This window comes from Varanus komodoensis, unplaced genomic scaffold (genome assembly GCF_004798865.1).
Source record: "Varanus komodoensis strain SLA01 unplaced genomic scaffold, ASM479886v1 scaffold1, whole genome shotgun sequence".
NCBI lineage: Eukaryota > Metazoa > Chordata > Lepidosauria > Squamata > Varanidae > Varanus > Varanus komodoensis.
Genome location: NW_025335268.1, coordinates 7,087,668 through 7,106,062, shown reverse-complemented (window position 1 = coordinate 7,106,062; position 18,395 = coordinate 7,087,668). Strand labels below are relative to the sequence as shown.

The 18,395-nt window shown below is 38.7% G+C and overlaps 1 protein-coding gene across 1 annotated transcript in view; it reads right to left on the bottom strand.

The window, feature by feature from the left end:
• Positions 1 to 18,395, bottom strand: part of DNAH14 (dynein axonemal heavy chain 14) — a 174,927-nt gene that overhangs the window by 32,355 nt on the left and 124,177 nt on the right. The window contains 7 exon segments of the mRNA XM_044450129.1: positions 1,321 to 1,442; positions 2,689 to 2,919; positions 3,188 to 3,403; positions 10,314 to 10,454; positions 13,164 to 13,259; positions 15,757 to 15,888; positions 17,463 to 17,622. Of these exon segments, the coding sequence (XP_044306064.1) occupies positions 1,321 to 1,442; positions 2,689 to 2,919; positions 3,188 to 3,403; positions 10,314 to 10,454; positions 13,164 to 13,259; positions 15,757 to 15,888; positions 17,463 to 17,622 (1,098 nt within the window).

The following is an 18,395-nucleotide window of genomic DNA, read 5'->3' as shown; positions in this document are numbered from 1 at the left end:
CTTCCTTGATGCTGGTGACCTTTTCAGCTTGGTGCTACCTCTCCTAACCTGGGATATGCATACTATTTGAGTTTCTACTGTAGTGGTTTTGCATAATCACCAAACATTTTGAAGGTATTTAATCCTTATGACTCCTTCTTTTGACTTCCTTTTTACCAGTCCCCTCACTTTAGAGAAATTTCCTCTTTCGAAGTCAACCCTTTTGAAGGATTGGACCTGTTTGGCAATCTTTCACTTAAGTATATCTTAAATCTGATAGCATTGTGGTCACTGTTTCCAATAGGTTCAACAACACTTACATCTCATATTAGGCCCTGGTGGCAGCATTTATGATTAATGGCAGAAATGCTTCACCTCTGGTTGTTTCCTTGACCAGCTGTTCAAGAGCACAGTGATATAAGAAATTTAACCATTTTGTCTTGACTGGAACATGTATTTACATAGACATTGTACGGGTATTCTGTGGGAGAGTCTGCCCCTTTTAGGTTTGTGAGTCTGGCAGATACTGTGTTTTCTTTGATGAACAGAGCAGCCCTTCCTCTAGCACATTCACTCCAGTCCTTCTTTCAGCTTTTATTTTATGACTGTATCCCACCAGTTCTTTCCATTCCATTTTGTTTCCATAATGTCCACTGTATCAAGGTTCTCCCTTAAAACCAGGCTTTTTGGCTGTCCTATCTTGGCTCCTCCCACCAAAATGAAAAAGCAGGCTGCAAGCACAGATTAAACAACATTTGGCAACATTAAGAAACATTAACCAGCCATTCTGGTCTTTTTACAAGAAAGGATGCACAACTGCATTCAAGTAAAAACTCTCCCAATCCCCCACAAATAATCACTGGTCTATTTTAGATTAATCAGATGTACATGTAAAGTGGGACAGTAAGAAATTTATTTTTACTTTGTTATTCTCCCTACTTAGCTTCAAATTGCTACTTCATTTAAAAGTTAAGGCTTCTATTCCTTTGCCAAGAATTGCTACCATACAGAAATGCATAAAAGAACACAAGGTTCCTGTTCTTCATGTTACATTGCTCCAGTCCTTCCAGCATGGCAGCTCATTTACAAATTTCCTCATCTGAGGATCAAAAAAGCCTGTATGTTTTCCAGTAGAAAATGCTATATCACACTGAAATACATACAACTAACAAAAAATATACACTGTGAACCTTGATTAGGTTTCGATTTTGCAGTTATCCTACCATTTTTATGGAACTTTATGATGAATCCATGTGACATAACCTTCAGCTTATAGCCCTCCCATAATTCACCACTTTTTCAGGAACATCACATTAAAAAATAACATTGACAAGATGTTACCTGAAGGTTTGGTTGTACTCAACTTCAGAATCTCCTATTTTAATGAATTCTTGCCCTCCTTTGCTGTAGACTTCCTTTTTTAAGATTGGTTTTAGATTTGAATCCAATTTTTCTGTAAGATCCTAAAAACCATAAAACCACAGTCAATACAGATGCCTCATATATAGGCAGTGCCGAATTTTATTTATTTATTTATTTATTTATTAAAACATTTTTATGCCACCCCATTCGCCGAAGCCTCGGGGCGGCTTACAAACGATAAATAAAAGCAATTATAAAATAAATCACAACACATATAAACATTAAAAATCCAAAAAATACAATATAAAATTGTATATACATTGTATACAAATGTATACGAATATATACATTTAAACATAAATACTTCTAGCTTCAGTGAATTTAAAGGTACATACAGTAACTCCGGGCAAGGACCCAGTAACCTGACTGGTAAGAACTGGTCCCTGCAACAATAGCAGGGACACAGTTTCTAATTTTAGTTATTTTGTCAGTGCATATCTAATCTGGTCAATAACTAATGCTATCTAATCACCATGCTCCCTCTAAATGGGTGGTGTTACAAGCAGTGCATTCATTGAAATGATACATTAAGGATGAGAGAGTAAAATGTATTCTCTGGTCCTGTCCACTGTTAAAAGTAAATGGAGCAATGACTAGCCTTTTCTGCATTTAATTAGGAGATTGAAAGAAGAATGAAAAGGCCTCCCTGAATAAAAATCAATATCCTTATAAATCTTTTGCTGAAAAGCAATGGGGTAGGAGACTCCATCATCATAACAAACTAGAAGATTAGAGACAGAGTGTTGTACATATTAGCACAGCATATTTCAGAGTAGATCACTATTTTGGAACTTAGGTATAGACTGGACACAGTATGACTTAAAGGGCATTTATTATTGTCAAGTGCTTGCCTTTGAAAGCTATAATGATAATAGTTGTGTAAAGAAATGCACAGAAACATGTTTCACAGAAACATTCCAGTGTTGTTTTAATTTAAACATTCAGAAGTATTAAGTCAGTTATGAAACAAAATGCTATCAAGAAGGCTGGTGGTAATTATGGCATTCTACACAATGCTGGTTTCCTTGGAGTGACTGTTTCCAATTTCAATGTATGGGATTTGACAATTGTCAGGGGACCCATTCTCCACCTAAACCCAATGCAAGGAGTGGAAAAACAACCTTAGAGCTTCAATATTATGCTTATTAATAAGATAAACCCATTCAAAACTACTCAACTCCCACCTCCTTACATGGCCCCTCAGCATTTATATTCATTCTTTATAACATTCTGCATGCTACATTTATTTAAGAGTTGAGTGAAAATCATCAGTGGAAACTGAGATACCTGCAACAGGACTGATTCACCAGTACGCATAGCATTTTCCAGTGTTCTTAAATAATTCACATCTGTAATTCGAATTTGTCTTAGTTTGCCACCTGCCATTTGGCATATCCATTTGTAAGCTTGCCGTTCTGGATCAATTAGCAAAGGCCACCGTTGTCCATGCTTAACATATATAGCATTTTCTGTGGAGTATTGATCAAGTGGCAAACCTGCATTTTGCCACCTTCGGACCTATCAAATATGATTTTTAAACATATATAAAATTTTGTAAATAGTTTTATTCAACCAGTTATTACACTGGTAATGAGTAATCACATAACACAAAAACTATACACTCTCGTTCTAATAACTGAAGCAATTAGTGAACCTGCTAAGGTATCACCTGTAGAAAATTTAGTCTGAAATGCAACTAATCAGTTTCCAAAAATTTAAATAATTCTTTTAATTTAAATAAGAACCTCACATACTGCTTATTTATTTTTATCCTTAAACACACTACCTCGCTTTTTTCAGTCATGCAGTTTACTAGCGAATAGTTTGGAGACACTGGAATATTGCTTTCATGGCAGAGTTTCAGACACACATTTATTATTTGTTGACGAAACCCTGCTGATAGCACTCCACTGTAGACAATACATGCTGCTGAAACAAGGGCATCTCCCATAATTCCCTGCAGTCTTTGATCAAGATTGTTAACAGATTCCTTCCAACGTTCCTAAGGTATCAAGATAACAAAAAAACGATGTTATACATAGACAAATATTGTGGAATTTAAAAAAAAACCCAAAACATAGTTTAACAGTCATAGTACTTGCAACATGATGAGGTGGGGAAACCCAGATCAAGGAACTTGTACTATCAGATCCTGACAGAGCTGGTCCCACAACTAGGCCAAGTGGGGTGGTCATCTTAGGCAGCTGATTTAGGCAGTCACAAAAGGGGAGCTTTTTATGTACTTATTTATTATTGTACTGGAAGTCATGAACTGCCACTTAGGATTTGGCATATCAAACTAAATGTGTGCCAAATATCTCTACTCCACTTTAGTGCAGCCATTCCTCCCCTGGGAAACAGGATATGTGTGGACTTTTAAGAAACCAGACAAAGTTCTAAAACTTTTCAGGGAGGAGAGAGTGCGTAACTTTTAAACATAAAGTACAGTGATTTTGTTCCCTTCTTTCCCTTTTTAAAAGTCAGGACACTGTGCCCCTAGGAATGATGCTAAGTTATAATGTACGTTATGGTGGGAGAAGAGGGACTATCATCATCATCATCATCATCATCAAATAAAATAACTCTATTTCAAATTACTATATAACATACAATTTAAAATACTAACTATAACAACCTGAATGTACAACATAGCTACACAAATAATAAATCTAACAAAAAGCTTAATGAATATATAATATAAAATAAAATTTCATAAAACCCATATAAAAGCACAAACCATCAGCATATTCTACCTCAAATAAACAACCAATCCTGCTACTAAAAAAAAAGGTTTCAGACCCTTCTTAAACTATTCCAAACTATCAATTAACCACAGTGGTATAGGAAGGGAATTCAACAATTGAAGGACAAAGTCCTGGGATACACAATAATGGGACACTGTGATTCATGAGGCAGGAGAACCTGGTCCATGGATCTGGAACCAACACCTGAAGATACAAGGACTAAAGAAAGGTGAGCTGGATAATGCATCTATAAGGACTTAAAGACCTGGAGAAAAATCTTGTAAAGGGCTCTGGCCTTCAGTGGAAGCTAATGCAAGACCCTATAATGGCAGGCAATATCAGGGAATCAAAGAAGCTCGAGAACAGTCCTGAACGCATTATTCTGAACCAAAATCAAACTACTAAAGAAAGAAAGAGGGAGTCCTGCTAGAAGACTGCTATCCCAATCCAAGCATAAAGCACTCAAACCTCAGACCAAAATATCTGCCATTGCCTGGGAGAGGAACCTGCAGATCTCATGGATATTCATTAGATGGAAAGTACACCATTCTCATCGTGTACACAGTACAGAAGTGTACTCAAAGATGACTGTCTACCAGGACTCATAGGATCCTAGCAACAGGGACTAGGACCAGCTAGGTGCCTTGAAGAAAAAGAAGGAAAAGGGTAATTGAGGCAGAAAATCAAGGTTCAACTTTTATCCTTATTCAGCTTGAGTTGATAAATGGACATCCATGAGGTAATCTCTAACAGGCAACTTCCCTCAGATGCCCACTGCCCCTCTGTAAGTTGATTCAAAGGATGGGTAAACCTGGGTATTATCAGCATAAATATTATGTTGAAAACAAAAATCATAACTAAGAGAATCCAGAGGAAGGTTATAAAGAGAAAAAACAAGTCCAATGATGGATCCTTGAAGCATCCCAACCATAAGAGTTAAAGGACTGAAACATCGCTAGAGAAGGAAACAGAAAGAGAACAACCTGATAAGAAAGAGGTAAATGAAGAAAAAGCTGTGCTACTAATGCCCAGGGATACCAACTGGGCCAAAAGTATCTTGTGGTCCTAGGTATCATTGCTGCTGAAAGATCCAAAAGTACCAGAATCAATGTGTGTCAGTGTTCCTTGGTCTCAGGAACATAATTCAATACCTAAGATAGTGCCTTCTGCATTGAATAGCCTGAACCACAACTGAAAAGGATCACTGAAATCATGAGAAAATAGATAGCAAACAACTGGGAGAGGGCAATTCTTTCCAGAAGTTTACATAGAAAAGGCAGAAGTGAAACCAGACAGCAATTCACACATGGGAAAGGGTCTAAAAGAAAGTTTCTGCAGCAAAGGACAAAGGAAAGCATGCTTAACAGGACTGGAAAAATTGCCAGCAAACAAAGACAACTTAATATGCCAAAAAGCCAGGAAGACAGGACACAAAAGCAGTATAAAGAGATGAAGAAAAAAAACAAGTGGAGAGTGGGAAAGATGCAGGACACTTGGTCCTCTGTGATCTAAATAAAATCAAAGTTACCAGGAAGATAAAAAGTAGGGGGCCGGGAAGAGATAATACTGCCTGGAATGGTGGCAAATATTCTTGCTCCCTTGTTCACAAAAATCTCTCCCAGCTTTGTTGCAGAGTGCTGGGGAACCAGAGCAATCAGAAAGAGAGGCCATGCCTCATAGCCCCTCGAAGATTCTAAAAAGTTAATGAGGAGTTCAAGCCTGAGCAACTACTGTGGCCTGATAAAACATCTATTTAGCCAATTTCACATGACCAAAGTAAGTTTTCAACACTAAAGTATACTAGGTGGAATCACAATCCTCACCTTCCTGTATGCAATCCTCAAATGACGACTTAAGCCCATCCCAGCTTCAGTGTAGCAGAGAGCCCTGGAGCCTGGGCTGGAAGAACTTGGGATTTAGCAGGGGTATGATGATCAGGAGCTGAATGAGCGGCAGATGAAAATATCTCTGCCACTTCATCAGTCATCAGAAGATCTCTCCTCCCAGCCAAAACCAAAACCCAGCTGGTCAGCCTAGAAAGGCCACTGGTGTAATCTTTGAAATACACCCAGTTCCTGGGCTAAGAATGAGTTCCATTCCTAAGACTGTTTTTAGGTCGAATGTGTATATAAGTCAGATCACATATATACAAAGCACCAGTGCTTTTTTGTCATAGAACACACCAGAATGGAGCTCCAGCACCTTTTTTCAACAGATTTCCCAAGTTTTAAAAGTAACTTTTGAAAATTTGATGTTTGGTCCACATGGATTTGAATCGCCCTGTCAAGCGTAGCAGGTCGGCGGCAAAATCATTAAAACAGTGCATGCAGGCTGCTTGTTTGTCGAATCCGATGCATGTGTACTTCGTCCGTGCTGGTTGTGATGGTGCTACTCAGCTTGTGGTGCTGCTCGGCTTGTGATTGGTTGTGTAGTCGCTCACTGAGTGCTTACTGCAGGCGGTGACCATTATGTTTCGTTACACAACTGACGTGTGTGGGTGTGTGTACAGTGATCGACTATGTGTGAAAGGTAAATAATTTCATGAGTTCCGGCACCCTTTTTCTTACAAAAAAAGCACTGCAAAGCACAGCTCTTTTTTTGTGAAAAAAAAGGTGCTGGAACTCACGTCGCCGCTGGCAGTAAGCACTCAGTGCACAACCACACACGCCAATCCCAAGCCGAGCAGTGTCCCAAGTCGGGCGGCGCAGACACAAAAGCAGCCCGCAGGCGCTATGTTAATGATGTTTGCTGCTGACCTGCTACGCCAAGAGGTGATTCAAAATCACTTCGTGAAATCCATTGGAAAAAAAGGTGCCAGAACGCTGTTCTGGTGCGTTCTATGACAAAAAAAGCCCTGACAAAGCATATGAAACACTTAAAAACACTATTATACACATGAAAACGTCTTAAATAAAATACATTTTAATAATGCCAATAATAGAGTAGTAATAAAGTAACTAGAGATACTGAAGAGAAAGGGAATCTGTACATATGTGTGTAGGTATACAGTACCGTTCTTAAAACAGTTTAGATAGAAAGATTGGGACCGGTGTTGGAGAGGATGGACCTGGTGCTGGTGAGGGAGGGGGGTTACCACTGGAGTCCTTTTTCCTCCTACCTCTCTTCTATTCACTTCCCTTCCTTGCTTTCCTTCCTCCTTTCCTATTCTTCCCTTCCGTCCTCCTTCCTTTCTCAGCACCCATGAGAGCCTGCTTTCCGCTCAAGGACAGGAGAGGATTTCCAGGTTTGCACATTCACAAGTTCGGGTTCTTAACTGAGACATTCGTAACTGGGGGCCTGGGTGCATTGCTACAGATAACCTCTTGTTGGTGAAAGGGCATGATCAAAAGAAAAATGGACTAGAAATGGTTAGAGTGATCTAAATCTAGACCCACACCTGGAAACAAAGGAGTTAACTACCACACCATAATAAGATCCAGCTACCCTCTAGCTAAATGTGTAGGAGGAGAAGGGAGACTCCTCAAACCAAAAGAAGCTATAATAAATTGAAAACTTAGTCCAATAGCTTTAGAAGCTAAATGGATGCTAGAATCACCTGCAATAAGATCAGTGAACAGGAATAGGAAGACTTCCAAAGTTTTAGGCAGAAACTACCCAAGATAAGACAATGTTTTCAAGCTCTTTGCTGTTATAACTAAAAGTCCATTCAGACAAAACCATTCTCCACATGGATTCCTTTCTGTTGCTGCTGGTGGGGGTCAGGTGTGGGGAAAGATAACAGTAATAATTGGTATCTCTTTTTGACAGTCCTTCCTGTCTCTGCACTTTCAACTGCTGAAGTTTCTCCAATTATTTATATGGCAGAAATCTACTTCTTTCAAGGAAACCAAACATTTATTTGAAAGTTCTTTCGATTGATCTCCCTCCCTTTTGAAGCAGCAGCAAAGCAAGAAAAATTCTAAGACATTTTAGGTGGTCTTACCTTTAAATGAGATATTGACTAGGGTTATTTCTCCACCCACCCACCCACACTTTCTTTACTTAAAAAGGGGAATTGTTGCTATATTGAGAAGCAGATTGAGTGGGCAAAGTCATCTAGCAGCTTTCCTGGGGACTGAATGACTCTGGCAATGACATATTATGCCATACCTCTGTTCACAGGGGCATTCTGAGGTAGGGAGACATGGCTAGCACCATCTTTAGACAACCAAAAAGATTTAAAAAATAAAAAGCGAAAAATAGAAAAAAATCCTACCACATATGGGAAAAGTAAAAGCTTTCACCTCCATTAATGAAGCCTCCAGTTCTGCTGACTGGGAAGAGGCCTTATCTGGAAAGTAGCTAGAGTTTTTTGGTCTTGGAAGCCTCAGGTTCCAGAGAATACTGAGGCCTTGCACATCCTAAAGAGAGGCGCAGACTTCTTGCATACAACTTTCTGGCTAGCTCTTGCGTTCTGATTGCTTTAATTCTGCACAGTCAACGCTTGCAAATTTCAGATCTTGCCTCAGTATTACAACTACAAAAGCTCCTACCAAGAAATGATTCTAACCTTCTTGTGTAAGCAGAATTGAAGAAAAAATGAAGAATGTCTTTAAAACTGTGACACCCCAACCCCTCCCGCAATGTTATGTAAGTTGACATGCTTACATGACTCTCTTTTACCTTTGTGTAAGACAATCACCAAAATCCCCCAGGCTATCACAACCAAAATATGCAAAATGGTACCCACTGACTCCACTTTTCAGCATCCATGAACAATAAGAATGTATTTTGATTATTAAATCCTGAGAAGGATAAAAAGAGCAGCACACACAAGGAAAATCCCTTCTATTAAGGAGGGACACATTATACTGCACTCTCTGCTCAGCAGAGCTATCTTCCCCTTCCCCTTTAACCTTTCCTTCTTTTTCAGAGGAGTTCAGCAGCGCTTCATAACACTTCACAAGCCAGCAGATACAGAAAGATAAATCCTTGCAAGGTATTCCATTTTCCTTCTAAATGCAGGTATAATATTTATTCTCTTTCCTCTCTTTTTCCTAATATTCCACTCCATTCAGAATTATAAAACCCTTAGCTAAGTAGCTCCCTGCCACTCTTTTCTGCCTTTCTAACATCCTTGCACTTGCCCTCCTAAAAGACATCTGATACTCCCCCTGCAACCATCTGTTCTTCCCAATTCAAATTATTCCAGTTTGATGCTGCTTCTTTCTCCTTTTCCATGATCACACATGCACAATTTTGCATAATAAAACTGCTATCTTTGACTCTCACCCTTTGGAGGGGAGATACTAAGTTTTTGTAAGTACCCAGAATCCTAAGCACCCATAAAAAGCCATTTAAAAAGTGCAGTAGCTGTCCTATGTTGATCAAGAAAATACAAGAACAAGACCACCCTAATTCCTAACGCAAGCATGCTATCTACAACGGTCCTATTCAGAATTCAACAGAAAGTTAATACAGATTCTGTTTACTAAATGGTATATTGCAATGATGTAATGCATGTCTGTCAGTACTTTGTAATCTTGTCATCTGTAACAACCTCCTGATTGGTGAGTAGATGTTAACTACACAGGAGGAAGAACGTCTGGAGAGTCAAGGGAATGGTAAACCTGTCTTTACCACTGGGCAAAATCTTACAGATAATCCTTCAAGTGACTGCTTACCCATCACAGCTCGTTGCCACTAGGTAAATTTCCCCAGTATTCATCTTGCATAGGCACTGAATAGTTGCACAGAGTATGTACACCAACATTAAGATCACTATCCAAGCATAGTATGGAAAATTGAATTTACTTATGAAAAACAGCAAACTGAAACTGTAGAGTACATTATATGATATGGGAAAGACACCCCATCAGAAGAGGTTAACACCTTTTAAAAAGGAAGGTTTATTCCAATTAGGTGCAATTATATTTATAAATATAATTTATATTTATATAAAGAGTTTATATTCTTTTGGGGACCAGGTTAAAACCTTTTTATTTAACTGTTATTTTAAAAATTAATTTAAATTTTAATGTTTAACAGTCACTTTTATTTAACTTATTTAATTTGTATTTTTGGTTAATTGTTATTTATTGTTTTATTGTGGTTGTTTTAATGATTGTAAGCCGTCCTGAGATGCCATGCATAAGGAATGTCAAACAAAAGTTTTAAATAAATACATAAATAAATTAGCATCATGTACTAGAATGGAAAGGGAAATACCGTTTCATCCTTCAGAGCTGTGCTTAATACAGATGCGCTGTGTAAACGGCGAGTTGTTTGATCTTTTCGAGCTGCGAGTTTTTCTTGCTCAGCAATGCTTTCAGCATACATTGCTTCTAAATTTTGCTGATGTTGTTCAATCTGAAAAGTTAGAAATTGCAAAGAAATGTCAGGTTTCTAATTAAAAAGCACACTGTAGCAACCTACATTGCTACTCACCATAGGCATATGTAGCTTGTTCTTTAGAAACTTAGGAGCTTATGTTAGGTGCCTAGGAAGTTCCTGTCCAGACACTAGACAGGATCACACCAACTTGGCTTAAATACTAGTATACCATGGAAACTCTGTATGCACTCATTTGGTTCATGCGTAAAAAAGCTGCTTAGCTGTAGTGATCATCTGTGAATTCTGCACCTCCCCAAAGCACCGTTTGGGCTTTCTAGAGTGAGGTGAAAGGCTTTTGGTGATATAGCTGTCCTGAAGGCGAGGTAAGAAAGCACAAGAGCAAGACCAGGAGAAACATAATACCTCTGGTGGGGAAGAAGGATGCAATAAAAAGTTCAAGCTCTGCTGGAGGACAGATACCCACAGAGACATGAAGAGTACCAAGGAACTGTTATCCACTGAGAGTTTGACACATTGACACAGAGGGCCAGCATGGTGAGGATGGAAAAGGTAAATATGACTTGATCTGTTGGTGTTACATGCATGTGATAACTAGTTGTCAATCTGTGTGAAGACTAAAAATGCAGTGCTGGTGGATGTGTATAGCAATGATGGCCATGCACTTTGTGCATGCTCTGGGAGCTCCAGCAAGTCCAGATGCAAGGACTTGGAAGCAGAAACAATGGTTCTCCAGAATAAAGTGAATAAAGGGAATGGTGATGTTGGAGCCATGTAGCTATGTGACAGTAAGTATGCTTTCAGTTTGCTGTTGCAAATCAAGCCCTGTTGTGAACAGGTAGAAGGATATTGTTTGATGTTACCATCCTTAAGGTCCAGAAGTTGGCTAAAGGCCTCTGTCTCTTTTGGGGGCTGTGAATAGAGGTGACATTCACCCAGGACATGGGGTATGACTTCCTTTCAGTAGAGGGTTTTGATACCCTCCTCTAAACAAGAAGAAAATGCTGTATAAGGGGGAAAACACACTAATCTGGCTGGGGATAGTGGGAAAATTCGTAGTAATGGCGTAGTCTCTTAAAGCATGATAGGTTGGGAGTTGACACTTGGGGGCATCCCCTGTCTTGTAATGGCAATTGGAACATTGCAGACAACAATGATATGATGTGTCCATGACCACCAAATTAGAGGACCTTTAAAGGAGATTAGCTTAATTCAAGCAAGATAAATCTATCAATGGTCCCTTGTTATGATGCTTATATGCTTCCTCAGGAGCAGGACTACCTTTCCTCATAATTGCTGCCACTGGGGAGCAAGAATGGGGAATAGCTCTAGCACTGTGGGCTTATGGAGGTATCCGGCTGGCCACTGCGGGAAAGAGGATGCCAGGCTAGATGGAGCATTGGCCTGATCAAATAGGCTCCTCTTACATTCTTAAACTTGGCAAACTGGAGGAAGCCTGCTGCAGTAGGATCAAATTTCCTTTGCAGGACAAAGTGGGGATTCTGTGGGGCTGCTCTTGAGCAGTGTCCAAATAGTAAAATTTGTAGCTAGGTGCTGGATGACAAAATCATAATCTTTCTGCTGCAGTGATTAAAAAAGAAATGAGTAGGATGGCAGGAGCCATGTCCTCTTGAGTCTTGGGCACATTGCTTCCCCAAACTGTACACAAATTAGCGTATATGCACTCTCATGCTCCCCTCCTTATGACAGCTGAAAGCAACAAGGAAATTGACCAGGAAAGGAACTGACCTTGAAAAGAACAAGGGAAAAGACCACACATATTAAATAGCCTAATTGCACATTTGTGAGAGACCAAATAACAAAAATATTTTTTAAAAAATATACAACATTTATGGGCTGGAAAAGTTGGGTTTGTTTTTTTCCCCTCTTTTTTGAGGCTCCCTTTTTAAGCAGCAGTGAACAAAAAGGGGTAGCTATCAGAGTGGGGAGGGGGAGGCAAGATGGTCTCTGCAATGAAGGATGGTGGGATATTGGCTAGAGGACCGGGGGGGGGGGGCAAGTTGGAGGAGGGGAAGCCATGGTGAGTGTGACTGTTTCTCAGGATTGTTCAGTGAAAAAACAACCCATTGTGGATTATTTGTGGGGTGGTTTAGCATGACATGCAAACTTGTTAAGCTACTCAAGGATAGCTTGACAAAATAGGCTGTCTTTTTACTAAGATCTTTATAGTATAATAATATAGATCGATGTACATTTTATATTTATTTATTTATTTAAACAACTTATATGCCGCCCCCTTCGCATGAGCCTTGGGGCGGCTTCCAATCATAAAAAACACCAATATATAAATACATAAAATACATAAAAATGGTGGAGATATCCTGGCAATTTAAAATCAATAAATAACATTAACAATTAAAACAACGTTTGAATAAAACTTCTTTTCTTTTCTTTTATAACTTTTCTTTTATAACTTCTCTTATATCATTTATATTTTTTATTTATTTTATATTATTAATTTTAATTTTATATTGTTATTTTTATATTGTATTGTATTTTATTGTGTTGTAAGCTGCCCCGAGGCTTCGGCAAGGGGCGGCATAGAAATGTTCTGATGATGATGATGATGATGATGATGATGATGATGATAATAATAATAATAAGAAGAAGAAGAAGAAAAATAACGTTTGAAAAAAATGGTTAAATTTATATTATTTAACAATTGAAATAAATTGCTTTGGCACAAGACAAATGTAATTATTTTACCAGAACTAAACTCCTTTGTTTTTCAGCCAGTTTTTCATGTGCAAGTTTTAGTAGCTCCTCTGCTTCTGATACCTTTGCTTGTTTCGGATCTACAAACTAGATAACAAGAAAAAAGGGGGAATGGTTATACTGAGCTCCTGGTGGACATGCATAAATAAATATGCATTTACACAGATAATATACATATGTTCAAACCCTCTGACAAACTGTATGCCTGTGCAGGTTTTGCTGAAAGGTGCACCTCTGTTTCAAGTTCTTCTTTTGGCACACCCATACTGCAACATCCTTACATAGTATGTTCTCCTACCCTACCACCAGCTTCAGATGCATCACATCACTGGAGAAATGCTCCATATGATGAAAGCACAGCTAGGATAAATATATCTACTGGGAAAGCTCATTGAGGGGATGCCATTTTTGTGGCAATGTTATTTTAGGAATAAATTATAGTGTGGTCCTTTTCTAAGAAGTTGTATAGTTTGCAAGAGCTGAGCATGGCTGTCAAGAACAAGACATTTTATTTATTTTAAAAAAATCTATACCTTCTATATTTCCAAAGAAACCTGTAGACAGCTTACAACAATAAACATATCAGAACAATTAACAGTAGTTTATTAAAATAGAGTTAAATCACACACACCATTATGGAGAGCCAGTGTGGTATAGTGGTTAAGAGCATGGGACTGGGACTCAGACGATCTGGGTTCTAGTCCCCGCTCAGCCATGGAGCCAACTGGGTCACTTTGGGCAAGTCACAGACTCTCAGCCCAACCTACCTCACAGGGTTGTTGTGGGGATAAGATGGAGGAGGAGAATGATGCAAGCTGCCTTGAGCCCTTTGTGGGAAAAAGGCTGGATATAAATCAAAAAATAAATAAATAAACAAATAATTAAAATACTGGTTAAGTAAAAAGGTCTTGGTCTGGAACTGGAAAGAATAAAGCACTGGAGCCAGATGAACCTCTCTGGGGAATGTATTCCACAATCAAGGTGCCACCACTGAAAAGGTCCTTCTTGCAACAGACCTCCTCACCTACTTCAAGGAGGTCTCTCAGAGAAGGACTTGTGCAGAAGATCTTAAGGACCAGGCAGCTGTATACAGGAGGAGGAGAAATGGTTATCCTTTAGATAACCATTTTGGAGGGTCTTCATTCATAGGGTCACCATAAGATGAACATAACTTGACATCAAGTAACAACAATTAAACAGAAGCTGTGATATAATGTGCCAATACATACTTTATTTGCACAGGGCTAGACAAACCCTGAGGCTAAGTATGTATTATGCAGTGAAGTGGTTTTCAATACAAAGCTGTTTATTACTTCTTAATCAATACTATCTACTTTTAGTTTTGTCACAGAACTGGAATCTGAATGCTATAGGAGCAGCATTTCCTTTTTTGCTTTTCTACTAACTCTAGGTGGCAGCATGGTATGGAAGAACAGCATAAATACACAAAAGAAAATCGCACTTTCTTTTGCTTTCATAATTAAACACTACATTTTCCCTGCTTTAAAAATACTTTGCAAAAATGCTAGGTTGATACAGAAGTGAGACTGAGGTCACAACATTGCCTGAACAATCTATAAATAGCCATTAATAGGGAATGATGAGGGCACAATCAGTGCTTTTGGTAGATAAGCCAGAAATGTGGCTCTTGCTTGCTAGAGTGCTTCTGAGCAGGAGACAGATCCGTTTGTCTAACACCATGGACTTGGCTTCCTAATTAGTACCTAGAGTTGAGAATATGGAGGCTATTTCTCATGGGAGGGAACTGTGGCGTTATTTCTTATGAGCAAAATGATGGTTTTCTGTACAGTATGAAGAACAGAATGCTATCAAGCTCCAGATGTTTCACACTGATGTGCATCTGGAACTGAAGATCAATAAGAAAGTATGGCATGCAGGTTAGAGATGTATTAGGCTTCAAAATGAAGCTCATCAAAGTCTTTGAATACACTGCAGGAAGTGTCACAGGATGAGAAAGCCATGATGTGATGGATCCTCTGATTGCCTCTTTGAAAATGGTAAAGCATACTTCTTTTGGTGATTTGGAAGGCAGGGACAATTAAATGGGTTAATTTAATCACTGCTATCTTTTCAGGGTTACTAGGTGATTATGCTCAAAAATTATATATATATAATAAGCAACACTGAAGAGTTAGAGCTGCACGATGATGATGATGATGATGATGGTACATGCATCTATAGGCCACTTGTAACTGCTGAAGCCTTCCTAGGCAGCTAGGAAGAAAATTCAAGAACCTTTCTTAATGTTTGCAAAATCATGCAGGACCAATCCAATCCTTCTCCATTTCTAAAGTCCAGTGAGTGAGTGCATGCAAACAAGCAAAGGTATTCCTATAATCTTGCTTTTAAAGTCCTCTCCTTTTAAATGCATTGGTAAAACGGAGCACATATTCCAGAATTATTTAGAATATCTCGTATCATGAAATGCGATCCTGCAACAGCTTTTTTCTTTTCTTTCTTTCTTTCTTTCTTTCCTTTCCTTTTGTTTTCTTTTCTTTCTTTCTTTCTTTTTTTTTTTTTGAGGAAAATATTTAAGTCGTCAGAAACCGCAGATTGAATGTACCTTTTTGACAATGTGATAGTGATCTAAAGCTAAAATCCACTGACACATGGAGCAGCAGGCAATAGACACAAGCCCTACTTTTACTGGGCTGAAGTCAGGTGATTTTATATATTTTTTCAACTGCAAAAAAACCTAAAAAGAACACAAAACAGTTATGAAAAGCAATCACTTAAAACAATCTTACATCTTACATACCAACAAAGACATTCCTCAATCTCTTTAATGGCCAATAAAGCTCTATTTGAAGCAGTGGCACTTTGAGGCAGCTTTTAACAATATGATGGTGTTTATTCGGTTTTCGCAGTGCAATTTGAAGGATGTTTATTCACATGTAAGTCTTTCTAGATTCAAACTTAGCCAAGCTTACTTGGGTTGGAGACTGGCAGGATCCCCATGTGTGAGCAGGAGATAATTGTTATACATACATGCTTTTAAAATGAAGTCAGAACCATCTATGTATTAACTATGCATTGAATCCAAATGCAGGCATGTGCATTTGGATTCAATGGACTTGTCAGCACCCTCCTCTCCACAGCAGCCCCTCCAGCCTTCTGAAAATGTTACGTGGAGAATCGGGGGCCTTGATGGATGGGGGGATCAGTCATACAGATGGGAGATCCCCAAAACTGAGGGGAAAACCCTCTGTGAAAAGCACCTTTCTGCCCACAGAAGACAGATCCTGGATCCGACCTTTAATAACAGGCTAACATGTACCTAGTTTTGCCTCGCTTGCACATTACCATAAGCAAGAACATCTAGGCTGCAAAAGTTCTACTATTCCCTGAATCAAGACTCATATGCAGAAGGGTACATCTGTAAGCAGCACCAAAGGATATTTTAATTAAACTTCACTGAAAGCCATACATATAGACATTTTTACTGCTTGTTTGAAGGCCATCAGGGATGAGGTTAGCCTAACTTCTTTGAGAGGGAATTCCACAACTCAGATGCTGCCACAGAAATGGCCCTCAACCACTTCAACTGATGAGACAAAACAAAGGCCTCTAATAATGTTAATAATCTACAGGCAGGTTCACATGGGACAAGGCAATCTTTCTGGTAGACATTTAAGTTTATGATGAACTGGGTAGAAATCTGTAACTAAAGTAGGAAACCAGTCTGGCTATGAGAATACTATGGTCTGAGCACCCACAACTTAAAACAGTCCATGAATTCTGACTAGTCTGTAAACCACCCAAACAGCCCCAGGTTCATATAAACAATAAGCTATGGTTCATTCTTACTGCACCTCAGTATTGAAAAAGGTGGTAGCTGCCACAACAAGAAACCCAACAAGAAAATGCAGCCATAATGTCTTTTTGCTACAGTATATGTGAACTGGGCCATTAGGTGGCTGCTTTTGTGTCTTTATGAATATAGGACATAGGACACAGAGTAGTAGTATCCTATAATTTGTAGCATAAAATACTAAAGGGCTTAAAAATGAGTGCCTTTCTCCAAGTCAATTTTTAAAAACAAAACCAGACTAAGGAATATTCTATTTCTGCTGTTAACAATTCAACCACATGGGACAGCCAAACCATTTCTTTTCATATACGTTTTACATTTCAAGAGGAAAATAAGAGCTGCACAATATCAGATCTCTGGATAAAAATTATGCTATGTTCCAGAGATAAGCTCACTTTTCCTGCATATACAAAAGAAGAAACAAATTCAAATCTACTGGGCATCTATGTTTCCATTACCTTTTCTGGTAGGTTATCTTTGTCAAGGGTAACCAACCTCTTTAGGAAGCCAGGGTCTGCAAGTAGTAATTTTGCTGTTGTCCAATTAGGTTTCTTTTGAAGAAGAACACAAACTGCATTCATAACAGTTAGTACCAGTGGAGGAGGGCGAGTATATACTCTGTATGATACAAAGAAAAAAATGAAATGTGCAAATGTGCAAAATTCAACACCATTTTTGTAAGAGATCACCCCAACAACTTTTGTCACAATGTGGCAACATTATCCAATACAATTTTTGTGTCCCTAGAAGACCACATGGTCTATTATTCCAGCGTGGTTCAACGGCATTGATTGCAGTGATCCAAAAGTGATTGTTAACAGATAGGCCACATTAGACTGATGGATGAAATGTATATTTGTAGCCTGGTGAATCAGGAGAAGTTTGTACTTTAGTGTAAATAGCTGAAATATATATGTGCAAGTCCTGTGTAGGCGTATAATGTGAAACTGTATGACAGTTTGGAAGGAACCCATTCTGTTAATGGTGTCTAATGAACAGCTCCTGTCAATATATCAGTCTTTGCTGTGGATTGGAAGAAACCAGCAATGAACTAACAGTGCAGATATAGCTTGCAAAAGTTGTGTGTACTGAATTAATGTCCTTGACACAAAGTAAATATTCTACCTAAAAGTGTCCAAGTAATTCCAGAATCATAGAACAGTAAAGTTGGAAAGGCCAAACTGGGGGAACAGACAGATGCCATATACACAAGGCTTTTGATCATGCCCAGTACCTTTTGAATTGCATGCAAGATATGTTGCTGTCATGCTAGCTGCCTGTTCATGACAAAATCAAGCTGTGCGAAAAAACACGAATCTGTTTACACAACCAAGTCACTTTGAACTTTGGTGAGAGCACCATTTGCTTCCCTTTCTTCAAAAGCCTTTACA